This window comes from Artemia franciscana, chromosome 18, assembly GCF_032884065.1.
Source record: "Artemia franciscana chromosome 18, ASM3288406v1, whole genome shotgun sequence".
Classification (NCBI taxonomy): Eukaryota; Metazoa; Arthropoda; class Branchiopoda; order Anostraca; family Artemiidae; genus Artemia; species Artemia franciscana.
Window position 1 is genome coordinate 32,197,982 of NC_088880.1, and position 20,317 is coordinate 32,218,298.

At 34.4% G+C, this 20,317-nt stretch overlaps 1 protein-coding gene across 1 annotated transcript in view; it reads right to left on the reverse strand.

Moving 5' to 3' along the window:
- Positions 1 to 7,364: 7,364 nt before the first annotated feature.
- LOC136038880 (eukaryotic translation initiation factor 3 subunit M-like) overlaps positions 7,365 to 20,317 on the reverse strand; it is a 38,727-nt gene continuing 25,774 nt past the window's right edge. The window contains exons 6-7 of the mRNA XM_065722346.1: positions 16,571 to 16,764; positions 7,365 to 7,591 (exon numbers count right to left, since the gene is read on the reverse strand). Coding sequence (XP_065578418.1) covers positions 7,400 to 7,591; positions 16,571 to 16,764 — 386 coding nt within the window. The 3' untranslated portion in view covers positions 7,365 to 7,399. The remainder of the gene's footprint in view (positions 7,592 to 16,570; positions 16,765 to 20,317) is intronic.

Genomic DNA, 20,317 nt, shown 5'->3' on the forward strand with positions numbered 1-20,317 from the left:
CTATAAGGCTTAAGAGTTGTTATAAGGGAATATCAAAAGCAAAATATGGTAAGAAAATATTTCACAAAATAACACTGGATTTCCAGGAAAAGTAAGTATTTAAGAGAACAAACACAGTAATTTAGGTCTGTTAGAACAAAACACGGAATGTGGTCTTTAATCTTTACAAACGGTTTTCAATTTTATAACTGTTTGCATCAAAGGGCTTCTGAGCTCATGTATGGCAAACATGAGTCCATAATTGGAATAAAGAAGTTCATAAAGCAAAACACTGAAACACAAGTGGACTTTGATGTTGACTTCAATTGGTATTTAAGAATTTTCAAAGAAAACCAATCAAAATTTGAGTCTAGAATTTCAACATGATTGGTTTGCATCAAAGCAGAGTGCATGGTTTTTACTCTGCGCATGATGTATAGCAAACTTTTTACCACTTTTTGTCCGTGGTGCCACAATAAAACGTGACAGTAAATTACCAAATCTAACTAGTAAAGTCCAAAAACGTTTTTGTTCTTAAAATTTAAAACAAAAATAGGGAGATTCCCGAAAATAACTACATCATCAAAGGAAAGGCGAACTATCTTAATCTATTACCTGCCATGTGTTTTTAACTTTTTTTCTGATTTTTTATTCATATTTTTTTGGGTGTTAAATTCGATGCCTACTGCTACCTTAAACTGCATGACTGCATATGAAGGCCTTGAAATTCCCATTTTTTCTAGTTTATTAAGATATAAATGGTCATGTAAATTTCCATTTAACCAGTTCAGACAGTCGAACTTAATTTTTAATGCCCTTGGGTATTTTAAGAAAAAACCCGAAAGGTTTTCTTTTTAAATATACATTCAAAAATTAAAATAAAATAAATTATTTATTTGATTCTTTTAGATAATTTAAAATCAAAAAATGAATTTTATAGTTTCATTTTAAAATGGTATTATCTCCACAATATTTTTTTTGTATAAATTCTCACTAATTAAAGAAAAAAAACATTAATTTGACCAAGATCTAGGTTCTAATTGTGTACACAGAAAGTATAATTTATGAAATTACTGATCTGCAGTATTTTTGTTATAGTTGACATCTCTTTCAGGTCAAAAATATGAGACATAAGATGCTGATGAACGACTTAACAACTTTAAGAGAAAAATTGAATCACATGGAAGAAGAAGAAGAGCTAGAAAATATTTTGCTTGAATTTGAAAAAAGGGTCAAAACAGGAGTCACAGCTTCGGAATATAAACCTAGATATAGCTATAGAAAACTTATACTATTTCATTAACAAAACTGATTGTTTAAGGAAACTTGTTGAAAAGAACTTAATAAAGAAGATAAAAGAATTTGAAAAAAAGAAGGATACTATTCCTGATAAACTTCAACTGGATGTAATTAAATCATCATTAAGTGGCTTATTAGAAGTTGTTGGCGACCTGGAATATTCAGAAGCAAGTTCAGCTTATAGAAGACCAGTTGTTGGAAGTCCATAATTTCAATGGTTTGTTCTTGCTGAAAGTTCACAGAGTACGAACTTAGACGAGAGTTAACTTTTTTTTTTCTGCAGCTAAGATGGGATAGAGTTTTAAAACGACTACGATTGAATATTTTAAACATGGAGCTGGTAGAGACTAACAAGCACTTCTTATACTTTAGTAGTGAGTGTCCAATCTTGAGGATAAGTTGGTATTTCAGCTCAAAGAGAGAGGTTATTTGTGGTGACTTGACAGCGGATTTATAAGCCTATTAATTTACGCCGATAGTAATTTCTGCATCAGGCTTCTGCATAGTTTCATTTTCACAACTAGGACATTCTGCTTTGTTGACTTGAGTGCTCCAGACCAGACATACGTATTCAAGTAATGACCACAGATAACACACATATGCGTAATATATATATAAGGATTATTTAAAATAATTTTTTTTTTTAGATTCTTTGTATTATTTTGAAAACAGCACATGCAAAGTATGTCTGGTACCTTTGTCATCCAAGTTCGTATACATCTCTGGAATATTGTTTGTCCTTTCCTTCTTCCATAGAGGATTTCTTGAGGGTAAAAACTATCCTTGCCGACACTGGTCTGAACTCATATCGCGCAGGAGTTTATTAATAGGACAGATTATCTATTTCAGTTGATGTATCGAAAAGGATCCCATTGATTCTTTTGTCGATTTGTACAATGAGAAAGGATCACGTCGTTATCCCTAAAGGAACATGCTATCTTTTCATCTTAGAATTAATGCTCATTTACCAATGCATTTACGAGACACACTTTCATCCCTTATCTGGTTACCTATCTCCATACAGATGACTGGAGTGCAAAGATATTTAGGGTCTTATCGTCCTTCAATGCTATTTACGCTTTTTCACTTAAGAATTAACTATGATTTCGTGAAGGAGACGGCATATCTCTTGTCAATCCATTGATTCCAGTCTCAAATCAAGAGGACAATTAATATGCTTATTTGCAGTCAGAATACCATGGTCCTTCAAAAAATTGATTTCATAAGAGCCTTAAGGAATTTGAACTTTAGCAACTTGTACAAAGTCTGTGCAGAGCATACTATGCGCATAAGAAGATTAGGACAGATGATACTTACATTTTATTTTTTGTCATTCTACTTCTTAGCATGTATAAGACGAATATGACGTAGCACGTCTTTCACTTCCCATCAAAAATATAACAGCCCAAACCTGTCAAGCATCGCTCTAATACGAAAACGAAAAATGAAAATAAAGCGACGATCCGTCTTTATTGATATTGGTTCTTGTTGAATTTTGGCAATTGAAGCTTTAAATCTATTGAAAACTAAGAGGCTTATTACATTTAAAAATCTCTTTCTACAGTAACACTATCAATAATAACAACCGCATTTGCAAATCAAAATTTTAATAATAAACTTAAGCTCTACAAAGCTCTGGCATTGTCCGACATCAAGTTAGTATTCTACCTTTTATTAAAGATTCAAAGATAATTTCAAACAGCAAAAATGCCTATGGCTTTTTGTTGTTTGAAAATTAAAAGACGAACAACAAGGAATCAGGTAATGAAGTCAGTCAAATATGGCAGCATACCACAAGGGAATAACTTTTCAAAGGATAACAGTGTAATATTGTCTGGTCGAAAGATAAGTGGGTTTTGAATCATTATGTATATAATGATTTATGTTAATATGCCAGTTACAATCGGCTATAGTTTGTTCTTTAACAAAAACTTAAAACTACATTTCTTTTCATTCTATTTTTATTCACATGTTCTTGAAATCTTCGTCTATTTTAAAGGCAGTGTTGCTACTTTGAAGTAGATACTTCGGTTGCTCGGCTGAGATACTTTTCTTGTGTTTTTTTTTCTATTTAGCTCCCTCATTTGTCATTTTGGGTATTATGCCATAAACTACTCACGTCATTATGACTAACACCACAATATAGGTTTTACTTTTATGTCATTCATCGTTATAACCTAGGTTTATGACGCTATCCATCATCTTGCATAAGAAAATGCAGTTTTTTTGTAAATTTTATTTAATTTTTTTTCAATTACTAGCTGCAATAGTTATAGCAATTTGCTTATAATAAGCCATTAAGCAACTCTCTGTGACAATATAGTACCCCACTGACACTGAGGAAAAACAATCCTTCGATGAAAAATTGTGCGGTTGCAGCAACTTTCTTTGTTTTCCAAGCCAATGGGTTTTCCTTTCTGTTTCAGCCAAGAGACTGCAAGTTTTCTTTATGCTGCTTCAACCATGATCAGTTGATCATTTTGACTGAAATTTATAGTGTCCATCAACAACAACAAAAAGAAATAGAAGCACAACGAAATCCTTGGTTAGAAAACATGCGAGAATGAACATCACAACGTATCACAAATGAAAATTGTAAATGTCACATTCATATGTATTTCTTTTAATTTTTTTTAGTTGTTTAATTGAAGAATCATGTCACCTGAATGTATTGCTAGTGAAGAAAAACTTACTTTCAGAGATACACCAGATTAACAGTAGCCCCCTCTTCAATAGTATTGTAGTCGATTATGTTTAATTAATTAATGTTTACCGTGGTGTAGTAGAAATCACACTCTCCCTCAATAAATGGGGATACGAGTTCAAACCATTCCACGGTAACGATATGAGCATTACTTAATGTGCTAGCTATAAAATCGTCTATTATTGGGAAAAGTGCATTGTTGGCTTCGTAAACTTTTTATATTTTCCTTTGATTTATTTTTTCAAATTACTAGCAGCCCTAGTTTTAGCCATTTCGTTTAAAATAAGACATTAAACAGTCAGCAATATTGTTTATAAATAAAATTCTTGACAGTAAGAACAGAGTTTTTTGCCACTAGTGTAATTGGAAGAAATTTTGTTGAAATTTACTGCATTGAAAAAACTATTAAAAACATTCCTGAAGGGAATAATTGTTGTCGACCAGATTATTTACATTATAAACTCCTGGGTTTATTGAAAGTTTAATCATATTTTTACCGGTCAGTACGTGGTAGAATATCTTACAGCAAATAAAACTGAGTCTGTATTCTTTGAGTTTAAAGTATGGATAGCGAGTTTAAATTCTTTTTTTTTTTCTAGTTTCCGAATATATAAGGGATTTTATTTTGAGGGGGAGAATTATCCTATTATGAAAGAGATACTATTTGCATGGCTATTATAAAATCAAAACATCGTATCTATGCTGGCAGGATGATTTCTGATTATCTCTACTTCTTCTGTAAACTTAATTTTGAATATTTTAGGGAAGCTGTATTTTCCCAAAATTTTAAATGGGTGTACTGGGATTCATCCTGGGTTTATTTAAAGTTTAATCATGTTTTTACCGGTCAGTACGTGGTAATGTATCTCATGGCAAATAAAATTGAGTGTGTAGTCTTTGAGCATAAAGTATGGGAAATTTGTGTTTCAAACCATGGCAAGTTTTCCTAACTGGTATTTTCTGCGAATATATAGTCCTGTTAAACAAATTGTATGGTTTTTCTTCTTCAAGACGTGCCTGAAAAACTTTATGCATAACAGTTTGTAATTCATGCGCCAAGATGAAGCATTAGCGATGAAGAAATTGTATTTGAAACTTTTCAAGACACAGAGAGATTTATCATAAATAGGATTATTAGATGGAGTAATCATCAAATTCTTCTAAAAGAGACACAAAAGGTTTTTAAGAGACACAGGGGGACAAGAGCAAAATTGGATGGATAAAATAAACAGCAACAAAAAATTGAAGTTCCATGGTCACCATCGACGACTAAAAAAAAAAAAAAAAAAAACTTTGCATAGCTAAAATAAAAAAAATTCTATTTTTTAAAATAAGTAGCTAAAATAATACATCCCCAATTGACTCAACTTAGGTCTATTTATACCACAAACCTCGGTTTCTTAAGATTCTGCTAAGTGTTTTGCAATTGTGCAATATTGTGCTGTTGAAAGATAAGTGGGTGTTGCAACATCATGTACTTAATGATTTATTTTAACATGTCAGTTACAATGGGTTATAGTTTTTTCTGTAACAAAGAATTAATATTTCAGTCTCTTTTCAATCTATTTTCTTTTTATACACATTTTCGAAATCTAGGTCTAATTAAAAGTAATGTTGTTTTTTGAAGCAGATTTTTCAGTTTCTCGGTTCAGATACTTTTCTCATTTTTCTTTTCATTTACTTAGCTCCCTCATTTGTTATCTTAATGGTATGACGCCATTATAAACCAACGTGATTATGACTAACACCATTCTTAACACCATATTCTTAAAGAGACGCGAAAGATTTTTAGAGGAAACAGGGAAACAAGAACACAATTGAATGGATAAAATAAACAGTAACAAAAAATTCCAGCTCCACGGTCACCATCGATAATTAAAAACAAATATTTTGCAAATTTAAATAAAAAAAATTGATATAGATCTTTTTTTAAATAAGTAGCTAAAACATAACATTCCCCCCTTGACTCACCGAAGGTCTCTTCATAGCAGAAAACCGTGATCTCTTAAGATTGTGTTGAGTATTTTGCAATTGTTAATTTTCAGGGCAGTACCACATTTTTGTCAGTGTTGCCACAATGAACCATGTAAATAAAACAGTAGACCTGATTAGTCAAATCTGACAACGCCTTCCGTTCTTGCAATGTAAAAACTAAGAGTCTATGGATTAGAAAGAAACTACATCAAATAAAAACTAGATATTCTCCTTTACTACAAGAAACTTTAAAAAACGAATGAAAGCTCTTTATATACATTAACAGATGAAAAACTTTAGAATTTAATTTTCGTTTTTTTTACTGGTTTACGATTAAAAAACCAGAGCAAACTATGTTTAATGACGGCAGAATTACTTGTCTCTTCAGAAATAGTAATTCTTAAGAAACAATGTTGTGATTAACTTTAGAAAAAATGTCACGACTATTAGGAAGTTACGACAGATTTTTCAAACAAGGAGTAATAGAAAACAGCATTCTTTCTTCTCTTTGTACCTTAAAATGCAAGTTAAACTCTTGATTTGCACCATCCCTGTTTTCCTCATAATGCTCTTTCCTTCTCACATAAAGCACATTGAAAATTGATGCCAAAGATAACAATCTGTCTTTCTATTTTTTTTTCTATTGTTCTGAATAAGGTTAATTCAGAACAATCGATTGAATTTTTTTTTGCTTGTTATCGCATGTCTTCTAACCGCAGATTGCATCTGCTTCTTTTGATTTAACAGCGTCTAGTCCTTATATTTCTTATAGTCCTCTTTACTTCACACATTAATTAAAAACAAATTACAATTCTTTCTATTTCTCTCTGTTTTAGTTGTTCAACGTTCTATAAATTTCTTATCGTTAAAAAAAAAAATTGTTTTGCGGTTCCTGTAGAATTTCGCATATTGCCGTAACACTATCACCTTTATGACGTCATTCATATGCAAAATGTTTTTCCAAAATCAAGGCTCTAAATGAACTTTCCCAAACTCGGGTCCTATCTAGATCATTTTTTCAAACCATTAAGAATTCGGACACATTTTTTGTAAGCCCCAGAAAATTAACTCTGATTAAGACTCCATAATTATGAATGTATCTAAATTGGTTAAAAATTGAAATGTGTGGCTCGCTCTATCTGTTTTATTAGTATTTGGAACGAGAGGCAAAACTTCTAAAAGGCATTATTTATCTCGGCAAAAGATCATAATCGGTTGAGAAGATTCCACCAATAGCCCCGTCCCCCTCTTATCAATCCCGCAAGTCATAAAAGGCACTTAAGTCAGCATGTTATTCTATGGCTACAATGTAGGAAGTTTATACTTTTCTCTTTATCTGTGTTATATTAACATGGATGACAGCCAGTGAGTAACCCTGCTCGCCAGAAAACTTGAACAAGAAAATCAATTACTTAGGAAACCTTCATTTTATTAGGTTAAAACCTACAACACCATAGGGGGAGCAAGAGACCCCTCTAGCCCAGCTTTATTCATGATATCAGCCTGCAGCTTCACAACAGCGGTAAGTCCATTACTAAGGTTCTTGAGATGTGTCTCCCAAGAGCCAAGGGTCCCTCTAAGGTGAGCCCACTGCATTTTCCCGAATGTTCGATGCATAGTCGCAGACACGAGAATCTGAAAGAAATATAAATTTAAACAGAAATTTTTTCTTCAAAAGAAAGATATAATTTTTTTTTTCACATAGATCGGAAGTCAAAGCGAAGCGAATTTTTGCTCACATGAAGACATGTTTTTAGTCGAGCTACGTGAATCCAGCCTCCAGCAGCAAAATGGTTTTCAAGTTAGAACGTAACATTATCGCCACTTCTAACAGCTCACTATAGCACCAAGCCGCCTGAGCCCAACACAGCTGTGCCCACTACTCCTCCATCCTAATTCATTTACAGCTTCCCTCTTTACACCCTCCCAAGAAGTTCTGATTTCCTTTAAATCCTTACTAACTCTTTTCACCCCGTCCGGACGATCTTCTTCTTGTTTGCCTCTAGACGGATGGCCGAAAAGTACAGTCTTTGGCAACCTGTCATCCTTCAAACGTATCCTTCAAACGTAAGACGTTCTTAACCGTAGAAGTTCTCAAACGTCTCGACCGTTCTCTCATTATAGCCCTAGGAAGCCAAATAGAGCCAAATTTTTCACACAGATCAGTCAAATATTGTCATCGTACAAATATTATCAGTCAAACGAATGCCCGTAACAATACGTAGATAACTCCTCTGGAAGACATCTAGCCAAATGCCTCCCAAAACGCCCACTTTCAGAACCATATTTGACCACTGTCATCCCAGTAGCTTCGAATATTCTCATATTGGTTCACAGACTTATCTTCCCATTCTTCTAAAGTTTTTTCAACTGTAAAAAAACCACCCTGGACCTTGGCCATGTGATACCACCTCTAAATCTGAACATTGCTCTTAGTGAAAGATCTAGCCTAGACTTGCTTAAAAAATTTCATTTAAAAAAGAAGAAGAAAAAAAAGACTTTAGAAATACAATTTAGTAGATAGATAAGGCTGAATACCAGCTATCGAATGATAGCAAAATTGTCGTCTTACGATGAAAATCTAAAGCTGTGGATCCGCAGAAAAATAAACAAAAACTCATGCTGCAACATAAACATTAAAAATGAGCAGACAATAATTGTATAAATTATAGATTTTGTTTGCAAATTTTTTCTCGAAAACAGCACTCTAATTTTTCCTGAAAATTGACCTTTTATTATTATCCGGTATGAAAAAAATAACATTTAGATAGAAAATGACCGGGGGAATTTCGTTTAGGGCCTTTATTTTGGGAAAAAAACTTTTCATATGAATGACGTCACGAATACTGGGAATTGGAATAATAAATTTTGCTGAGGATGTGTGAGCTAAATATTTTAAAAAGCGTATTAGAATATAATTTGATTGTCGATAATGTAAGAATAAATTGTCGTTATAGGTATTCGAAAAAATTTACCGAATAAAACGCAACCAAAGCTGTTTTGTAAAAAAAGATAAAAAAGTCTTTTTCTAACGAGCATATTATTGAATAATTAAAAGAAAGCTATTAATGTTTATGTTACCAGTGAAAAATGAAATTTTACGACAAGTCAACAGCTTTAACTTGCACCAAAACGACAAGACACTTGTATAATTGGATTCTTTGGTTTCACGTACTCAATTCCCGAGCCAGAATCATGATATTACAACTCTTTAGAGAATGATTCACTAGAGAAACTATTCCTTAGAAAATGATCTAAACTTGCATTAAAAACGGTAAAAATCGAGATTTTTCAATTGCAACTAATTTTCCAATTGTAAAAGCGGAGTACATTTCAGAAATATAACTTAATGGACAGATAAAGCTGGATCTGAACTATCAAGCGACAAAGTAGAGAAATTACACCCAAAGCCTCACAGGAGGGTAAACCAAAGACTCACATAACTATAGAAACACTAAACACTCGATTGTCATTGCGATTTACACGTGATATTCAAGTATAAGCCACTTTAGGTAAGTAGAAGCTAAAAACTTGAATTATTACTACATATTTTTCAATCTAAAATAAACATAGTGTGAATTGGGAAATGTGCAAATTTCTGCTTTATCATCCTCTTTGGTATAGGAATCAGTCGATATTGAAATGTCTGTTCTGTCAAGTATTACTGAGAAGATGACCGATCAACACTATAGGCTGTCATAAACGGTATATCGGCGCTTTTCGCCACATCATAGTTTGATTTTTTGTGTGTTTGATTTTTTTTCTCTTGTTCATGCTCTTTTCTTCCGTTCTTAAAATGTTACTTTGCTATTTGTCTTTTTGCTGTTTGTTGGTGATTAACAAATATTACTTTTCATAATTAATCTACACGTTATATAATTAGTGCTCTACGTTCTCATATTACTCATGGCATATTAAAAGCAAATTTAACAGCTCAACATTTAGGATGTACCTCACCCCCAAATAACTTCTTGGGAATAGGTCAAAACTCATCCAAGTTTACTATTGAAATACCAAGGTCATCAAAATAAAACAGTTTTGCTCCCTTGCCAACAATTTAGTCCTTTCTCATGCCCAAATTCACCGCTTAAAGCACGGATGCCTTCAAGCCGTGGCTAGTTACAAATATATTTGCAACTAGCCAATATAATTGCAAATTTGCTCCCCCAGCGTGAATTAGCCGGTTAGAACCTCAACAGGTTGACTCTAGTTCGGTATTGTGGAGTCACATGCATTTCACTTATAAGAGAAAATTTTCACTTATATCTGGATATCTTCACTTATAAGTGAAAAATTTCTCTTATAAATGAAGAACGCCAGGGTAAAACCTTAACAGGTTGACTCTAGTTCAACATTGTGGAGTGACATGAATGAGAGGAAAGTTTTCAAGTAAACTACCATCAACCAGCGTATGTTCCTTAGAAACACCAATGGTTCAACCTGATTCAAACCTGAATCTTAGATTCAAACCTGAAAACTCAAATTTTCTAAGATTGTGAAGTTTTAAGAGCAGTATCACATTTTTGTCAGTGTCGTCACATTGAACCATGCAAATAAATAAGCAAAATTGATTAGTTAAGCATTGATAGCAATTTTCGTGCGTCAAAATTCAAAAGTTAATAAGTTGATTAATAGTTATAGCAATAGTAATAAGTAATAATAAAAAGTATTAAGTAATAGTAATAGAAATAAGTTAATAAGTGAGATAAGTAGTAATGTGTTGATTTCCAAGAACTACACCTTCAAAGGAAAGCCACACCTTCTTAAGCTGTTTAGTTCCACATGTTTTTAGTCTATTTTTGCTGATTATTTTTGTCTATCCATTTCATTTTTTAAATTTTAGTCCACCCATTTCATTTTCTTTTCAGTCTGCCCATTTTTTCTTTTATTCAATGACCATTACTACCAAAAACTGAGTAGCTACTATTTTATTATTATTTTTTTTCATCAAAAATTGAATTCCTAATCTTTTATGGTATATATGGTTTATATATAAAAGCTGTTTATTTCCGCATGTTTTTAGTCTATTTTTGCTGATATTTTTTTGTCTATCCATTAAATTTTAGTCTTTTTAGTCTACCCATTTCTTTTGTTTCAGTCTGCCCAATTTTTTTTTATTCAATGACTACTACTACCAAAAAATACGTAGTTTTTTCATTACTTTTTTTTCATCAAAAATTGAATTCCTAATCTTTTAAGATATATATGATTTATATATAAAAACTGTTTCGTTCCGCATGTTTTAGTCTATTTTTGCTGATATTTCTTTGTCTGTCCATTTCGTTTTTTAAATTTTAGTCTTTTGTTTAGTCTACCCATTTAATTTTTTTTCAGTCTACCCATTTATTTTTTAATTCAACGATCACTACTACCAAAACCTGCGTAGCTACTACCAAAACCTGCGTATAACTGCGTTGCTGTTTTTTTTGTCTATCCATTTCATTTTTTAATTTTAGTCTTTTTTTTAGTCTAACAATTTCATTTTTTTTTCAGTCTGCCCATTTTTTTTTTTTAATTCAATGACCACTACTACCAAAAACTGCGTAGCTACAGTTTTTTCATTAATTTTTTTCATTAAAAATGGAATTCCTAATCTTTTAAGATATGGATGGTCTATAGATAAAATCTGTTTATTTCCGCATGTTTTTAGTCTATTTTTGCTGATATTTGTTTGTCTATCCATTTCACTTTTTAAATTTCAGTCTTTTTTTTAGTCTACCCATTTCATTTTTTTTCAGTCTGCCCATTTATTTTTTTTAATTCAATGACCACTACTACCAAAAACTGCGTAGCTACAGTTTTTTCATTAATTTTTTTCATTGAAAATTGAATTCCTAATCTATTAAGATATATATGGTTGTGTCAGTTTCCACTTAACCAATTCACCCAAAAAAGTTGCTACGCCCTTTAGCAACAAATGCAGTTATGTCGGTTTCTCGGCTCCTTCGAAACAAAAGTAAGAGAAATATTTAAAATATCTGTTAACTTTTGATTGTATTTATTTATCATTATTTTTATTTTTGAAAAATATTAGTATTATTTATTTATTAACTAAAACATTGTTTATTTGTTTACTGATAAAAAGCCCAGCGGAAAGACATGGTGACTTGCATTGAATCGGAGAGAAAATAATAAAAATGCCTAGATTTTCGCAAAAACGCGGCGGTGTGTGATATATAAAATCGCTACAAAATTGGAAAAAAATTCACATTGAAAATATTTAGAAATTCCAAGTTAAAACTTAGCCTAGAGCTAAAAAAAAAATATTGAAGCTGATTTAACTATTAAATATATTTTGACGAGCCTCGATAACATCATTCAACACGCCTCTGTTTTGAAATTTAATTTGATGCACATGTAAAGTATGTCTAGTACCGTCTGCCAAGTTGGCACAAAATCCTAAAATTAAATTTCTTTCCAGAAACTAATCTGGTGTACGCCGAACTAAGCTCAGATCACGTTATTAGTAATTAGGGTTTATTAGTCGAACAGACGTAATTTAGTTGCTATATCAAAGTGGATCCTATCATGCTTTCTGTCAATTTGCACTATGAGAAAGGATCACTCCATTATTCCTAAAGTAACATACTGTTTTGGCCAACCGTCTGGGGCTACACGGAAAGCAGGTCGTCCTTGTCTGGGTTTAAGATTTAAAGGAAATGGGAACTTCCTGGGAGGGTGTAAAGAGGGAGGCTTTAAATAGATTAGGTTGGAGGAGGAGCGTACGTAGCTGTGTTGGCCTCAGGCGGCTTGGTGCTGCAGTGAGTTGTTAGTAGTAGTCTGCTCATTTGAGAATTAAGACCCATTTATCAATGTAAGTATATTAATAGTTAGCTCTTCCCTCACCGTTGCTCCAACGAAACCGTTTCATCCCTTATCTGATAATATGAAAAAAACTTCGTTTTCTTAAAGAGTTAAAGAGGCTGCGTCCCAAAGTCGAACCTTAAAACGTACAAGAATTAGAAGAGGCAGTTGGGGGGCTGCCGCCCCCCAAACCCCCAGCTTTTAAAGACTCTTTTGTACAGGTTTTTTGTTTTTTTGCTAACCCCCAGCTCTCGGCTTCGGAAAGGCCCTCTTTTAATTAACAAAAAATTGAAATGAATGAATAATGGAATAACTTCGAAAAATGTTAAACACAAGAGGACAGGAGAACCATTGCGCCGAAACTAGTAATTAGTAACAATGAAGTCCCCCCCCCAAAAAAAAAACCTGTACAAAAGAGTCTTTAAAAGCTGGGGGTTTGGGGGGGCGGCAGCCCCCCAACTGCCTCTTCTAATTCTTGTACGTTTTAAGGTTCGACTTTGGGACGCAGCCTCTTTAACTCTTTAAGAAAACGAAGTTTTTTACATATTATTTCTGTACGTTTTTCTACAATCCATGGTGGATGTAATTTAATAATTCCTGTACTCCTCGTACAGGAATTAGGAGAGGAACTTGGGTGGCTGCCGCCCCCCCCCGCTTTTAAATCATTGTATAAAATAGAAAAAAAATAGATAGAATGACCGAAATGTTTCTTTTGCTCATAAGAAGCTAATATTCTGTTATCTCTCAAATGATAAGCTGTACAGGTGTTATCAAAATTTTTTTGATGTTGTGAAAAAAAAACCGCCCGTAAGGGACTTGAACCCTTAACCCAAGGATTAAAAGCCTCACGCTCTACCAACTGAGCTAATAACTTGGATGTGTGGAAATATAACTTCTCAATAGCTTTTAAAAATTTCAAATTAACATGGGCTCTTATGGAGAGAAATCCGGTAATTAAATAGCTAATGGGTGGTTTCTGGAAAACAGGGAAGGAGTTATCGGATCGAGCTGAAATTTCGCGGATAAGCTCCTGGGCCGTAGGGGACCTTAACTTGTGAATTTCAGCCCGATCGGACAACGTTAAAAGGGGTGGGGGGGTTGGAGGGTCGAAACTTTCGGGGGGTAAAGATTTTCCTACGAAACTTTCATGGGCACTTACTCGGAGAATTCCGCATCGAATGAGTCTTCGTACACCCAGATCCGATGTCGGATGTGACCTGTAGGCGTCTAGGAAAAAAAAGTAAATGAATTTTAAGTGGCTATGCGTGGTTTCTGGAAAACAGGGAAGGAGTTATCGGATCAAGCTGAAATTTCGCGGATAAGCTCCTGGGCCCTAGGGGACCTTAACTTGTGAATTTCAGCCCGATCGGACAACGTTAAAGGGGGGCTTGGGTTGACAGGTCGAAACTTTCGGCCAGATTTTCCCCATGAAGAAAAAGTTGGAGGGGGATGAAATTTTGCAGGTTTCTTAGTTGGAGCTCGGGCTACGAAATGCATCCCTCCCCATCCGTCTGCGACCACTGGAACCGTTAAGATCGCTTAACATTGTCGTGTGTCGCCTCTTTATAGAGGCACGAGTGTGCCTCCTTGATTACCTATCGCTAGACAGAGGATTGGAGAGTCAAGATCTATTGGGTCTTATTGCTCTCAAAGCTATTTAAGCTTTTTCACTTAAGAACTAACTTCAATTGCGCGCAGAAGAGAGAGGCTATCTCTCGTCAAACCATCCATTTCAGCCTCAAATTAAGAGGCTAATAATTCTGCTATGTTCAACTGGTCAATATACCCCCATCTTTCAACGAACTGATGCAATAAGAGACATAATGAATCAAGAATTTTAAAGCTTATACCAAAACTGGGAGATCTCGCATTGTCTAAATCCATGCAAACGACGATTGAAATAGATGCCACCTTTCTTTTCTTTATTAATCTCCTTGTTAGAAGGTATAAGACAAATAGAACAAACCAAGTATCGCTTCAATAGATAAATGAATAATAAATATAGGGCGAATAAGAATGAATAGAGCAGAATGAAACGAATAGAAAAATGAATAAGAAAAAAGGAAATGAATAAGAGAAATAGAACCTACTTTTGGGATGACATAGCATGTAATCCGTTTCTTTACCAGATAAACGTTCTTTCTCCTTTCATATAAATTCACTTTCCGTTGCTCTTAAACGAATTGATTTTTAAAACTTTAAATTTGCTGAAAACACATTGCTTCATTATATTATATATTAATATTTTCTTTGAACATTTCTTAAGTATGAGTCACCATGCTAGATGTCTTAATTTTATCCCATTGCTCTTACTCCCCTTATGACGACAAATTCAGTTCCAAGAAACTCATAGAAGCTACTTGTCCCTGATTGGTCAGATTTTTGTCGTGATCTTTTGGCCCCATAATTAAAAGTGAGTTTTTAAAATATATTCTATAGAGATTAGTCCTTAAACCAATCTAGGTTGGAGAAAAAGGACAAAGCTGGGGGTACCAGCTTGGTTGGGGATATTTTTCAAGTTTGAGGGGGAACACCGTAGCAGCGGTTTTCTTTTACCGATGTATGGCAGGATAAATATAAGCTAAAGACATTAGCCTAAAAGAAGAGGGAGATTTTTAGGCGAGCTCTTAATTACCATATTAAGCGGAGATTCCTTCATTAGGCCGTAATAGCTAGGTATGGTGATATATGTTGTAGTGTGATACACATAATTATCAATATTAGTAGTTAGTGGCAGTTACATCTTCAATACTGCTATTCGCCTTATCCACGCTATTATATGGTCCTTATTTCCGTCATTACCCGATGAAGTCATACCAGAACACCATTAAGACGGAACTTAAAGGTTCTAAAAAGAGTTGTTTTGTATATATGAAGAAGGTTAAAGGTCCCTCTTTTAGAATATAGAGAAAAGCTAACCACTGGGTAAAAGTTCTGAAAAAAATACTTTAAGGAAATAAATATTTCGAATTTCCCTGAGTCTTTTGGACTGATCTTGGCGGAGGAAGGGGATTCCCCAACGTCCTCTCCGTCTAGACCTGTTTATGCCAAGGGGCGTGACCAGAGGGTAGGTGACTCAAGCCTTTTCCTGAATCAAGCCGATTTATAATATGGTTTACTGCTCTGACAGCAGACAAAGTAAAAAGCCGATTCTTTGTTGCCCCCCTTTGCTCGCTCGGATATCACGTTTTAAGAAAACCCTAAAGGGTTTTTTTTTTTTACATTAGGGATAATCCGTTGATGTTTGAATGGGCTTAGCGGGCAATAGAACATTTTTACTGCCAAAAAAAAACAACAACAAATTATTAGAAAAATCGTAAACAGAAAATATTATAAAAGCTCTAAAAATATGAAGAGCCAATATAAATATTTTTCTGCTTCATTTACGCTTTCACTGACTTGATTTTTAGCATATCACTAATAATCTGATGGAAGTCATTGTCTGAAATTGGGAGCTGGTCTTCCACTTTGTCAAATGCCAACAAAATAAAAACCTTTTCCTGCTTGTCACTTGTACGAGCTTTGACCAACTAGCTTTTCAGCATATCAACGACAAATTGATGGAAATCATTCTCAGAGAGCTGATCTTACAGTTCGTTAAGTATCAATAAAACTATATCGATAAAATGCCAAATACAGATAAAATGAAAACCCCTTTGTGCTTGTCATTTACGCGAGCTTTGACCAACTTGGTTTTTAGCATATCAACGACAAATTGATGGAAATCATTCTCAGAGAGCTAATATTACAGATCACTAAGTATCAATAAAACTATGTCGATAAAATGTCAAATACAGATAAAATGAAAACCTTTTTCTGCTTGTCATTTACACGAGCCTTGACCAATTTGGTTTTAAGCACATCAATGATAAATTGATGGACGTCCTTCTCAGAGATTTGGAGCTGATCCTGCACTTCATCAAATGTCAACTCCTCCTTTGCCTCAGCCATTTGCATAAAGGTTAACAATCTCATTTTTCGCACATTTTCTTCATGGCTCAGACCTATAAAAATACACATTAACAAATGTTACGAATTCTATTAGCCATATACAATTTTCAAAACAATAGAAAAGCATTTCAATTATTTATTACTTATTTTCGTCCCCTGGGATGAACACCTCTAGGGAAGGTTGGAGCGCGTTGGTCATGATTTGATTTTGTTGTGCGTGTGTGCAAGGGCGTGTGCGTATTTATAAACTTTTGGTCACATTTGCAACAAATGAGCACATTTGGCACGATTTGATTTTCTTTTTCGGCATTTGTTCATTTTTAGATCGATTTTTTCTTGAGTACCTTCGTTTTCACCTTATTTCCATGTTTTCTTTTGTACATAGGCATGACATATAAATACAATTTTTTTTCATTCTTTACCATAGGCTATTTATCCTTCCTTACAATTATTATTCCTTATATTATTTATGGCTTCCTTATAAGGTTAAAATTACGGAGTTTTTAAGGCAATGCCAGATTTTTGTCACTAGTGCCATGTTGGGTGGTAAAAATAGATAAGCAAAAAACATTGTTTAAGCTTAACAAGGCATTAAGATTAACAATTAATTAATACTGGACAATCTAAATGACAATATTACTTGACATTATAATTTAATACTTGACGATTCATGTTTGTAAAACTCACACACAGAAAACTTAATAATACCCTGGCAGGCAAGCACCCCACGGAGGGTGGGGGGGGGGGGTAAAGAGATTGTAGCCCTCCTTTTTCCAAGAAAAAAACAATGCTCAAGCACAGCTAAAATACCGTTTTTGCTAAGTAATTTTTAGAGTTTTCTGTTGGTTGGCCTAGGGAACTCCGGCCACTCACCCCATAAGCATTTTCTGAGTGCGCCACTGTACCCAGAAACAACATTAACTTCAACTAAAATCTATACCTTCTTAAGCATTTGGTGAAACATGTTCTTTTTCTACTTTTTTCTTCACCGACCTTTTTACTTAAATTTGGCACCGACTATAACAAAAGCTACATAAGGGCATGTGGAAGTCATTTCAACTGAATTCCTGACTTTTACTATTTTCTCAGTTGTATACGGTTCTGTAGGTTTTAACCCCCCCCCCCACTAATCCAAACAACTAGTTATTTTTTCACTGTCCTTAGTATTTCAGGTAAATGTTCATCATATGATTTTTGGAATAGTTGTAGAAGCCCGGAGCATTCCACTTGTGGCTCACCTTTTCTGTACTTAATTTAGAATAAACACCCGACGAGTCAGAACATGAGCGCAGCTCTATCAGCCTTAAGCAGCTCTGTGTTGCAATGAGAAGAGTTGCTTTTGTATCATCCTTAGGCAGCTCTATGTTGCGATGAGAGTAGTTAATGTTACATCAGCCTTAGGCAGCTCTGTGTTGCGATGAAAGGAATTGCTGTTATATAAGCCTTAGGAAGCTCTGTGTTGCGACGAGAAGAGTTCTGTTGTATCAGCCTAATGCAAGCAGCTGTGTTGCTAGGAGAGCAGATGCTGTTGTAACAGCCTTAGGTAGCTTTTGTGTTGCGACAAGAAGAGTTGCTGTTGTATCATCCTTAGGTAGCTCTATGTTGCAATGAGAGTAGTTGCTGTTATATCAACCTTAGGCAGCTCTGTGTTGCGATGAAAGGAATTGCTGTTATATAAGCCTTAGGCAGCTCTGTGCTGCGACGAGAAGAGTTCTGTTGTATCAGCCTAAGGCAAGCAACTGTGTTGCTAGGAGAGCAGATGCTGTTGTAACAGCCTTAGGTAGCTTTTGTGTTGCGACAAGAAGAGTTGCTGTTGCATCATCCTTAGGCAGCTCTATGTTGCAATGAGAGTAGTTGCTGTTATATCAACCTTAGGCAGCTCCGTGTTGCGACGTGAAGAGTTCTGTTGTATCAGCCTAAGGCAAGCACCTATGTTGCCATGAGAGCAGATGCTGTTGTAACAGCTTTAGGCAGCTTTTATGTTGCGATGAGAAGGGTTGCTGCAGCCTCAATTTTAGGCAGTTCTGCATTACGATAAGAAGGGTTGCTGTTGCATAGAAGTATAACTAGCGGTTTTCCAAGTTCCATTTAATAGCAATTGTATGTTTAGAAAAAGTATTTAAACTCACTAGGAGCAACAGAGAACCTCGGTGTCAACGAGAAAAATTAAAAGTTATAAGGATCGCGGTGTGCCTTTTTAGAAGAATTCTTTAAGATAGCCTTAATCTAACAAATGGAAAACGTGTAGTCCATCTGTGCAGTATTTTATTTATCATTTACCACTGATTTAACTGTTTGACATTTTCCACATATCTGATTGTGTTGACCTTCAAAGGTTAACGAAAGCGTTCATTTACATGAGAACAGTTTAAGAGTGGCTACGTCTACGGCACATAACGAATCGGACGACCAACAGAAATAAGAAATTCCTTCTCTGAAGGTCAAAATGATCCAGGACAAAAGACAAAGTGCTGCTGAAATGAGAGCTGAAAAAATGGATGCAAGTTAAAATTCAGTTACAATTCAGGTACAAATTCAGGTACAATTACAAGTGAAATTGCACACCACTAGTGAATTTAACGATACAATATATTAAATGTTTTTCTGAAGTTCTATGAAGAAACAACGCATTGTAATGAGATATAGCTAACACGAACAACCTTTAATTGTTATTTCGCTACTTTTAACATTGTGTTTTCGTTGTTTCTGTATACAGTAGCTCTTCACATTATTTCATCTTTCTCTAACGTTACCTTAAAGATACTGTAGTGAATAACATATCCTGTGGCAAAGAGCATTGAGGTTGTATATTGTAAATAAATACAACAACGATTACTCCAAAACAAAACTAATAGCTATAACAGCAACAATATAAATTCACATACCAATAAATCGCATGTACACGGTCAGTGCATCCACACAACATCCTGTTTTATGTACATATTTGTTGTCGTACATAATTACAACACAATCCCGAACTGCACCGACAACTACAACACAACAACTCAAATACATATACTTACAACTTGCATGCATATGATTATTGTATGCACGAAATTTTTAGTTGTATGCAAGTATTTAATGTAGAACATAGCTACACCACAACACTGCACGACACTAATAACTACAACACAACCGCACAAGCCAGTGTACTTGTAACTTGTATGCACAAGTTTGCTACACACACACACTATTTTAGTAGCATATAAGCGTTTATTGTATTGCATAGCTACACCGCCACACTCCACCACACTAATAACTACACCACAACCACACAAACACGTGTATGCACATGTTTGCTGCATGAACACAATGTTGTAGTAGCATAGAAGGGTTTATTGTAGTGAATAGCGAGATACGTGTACTTATAACTTGTAAACACACAATATTCAGTTATATACAAGTGTTTACTGTGGTGCATAGCTTCACCAAATGGTGCACCACATTAACAACTACATCGCAACCGGACAAATTCTTGTACTTATAATTTGCATGCACACGTTTGCTGTATGAACAAACACAATATTTAGATGTATCCGCATGCTTGTTACCGTACGTAACTACAACTAATCACCACTGATAATTTAAACCCAAACAGACATGTTA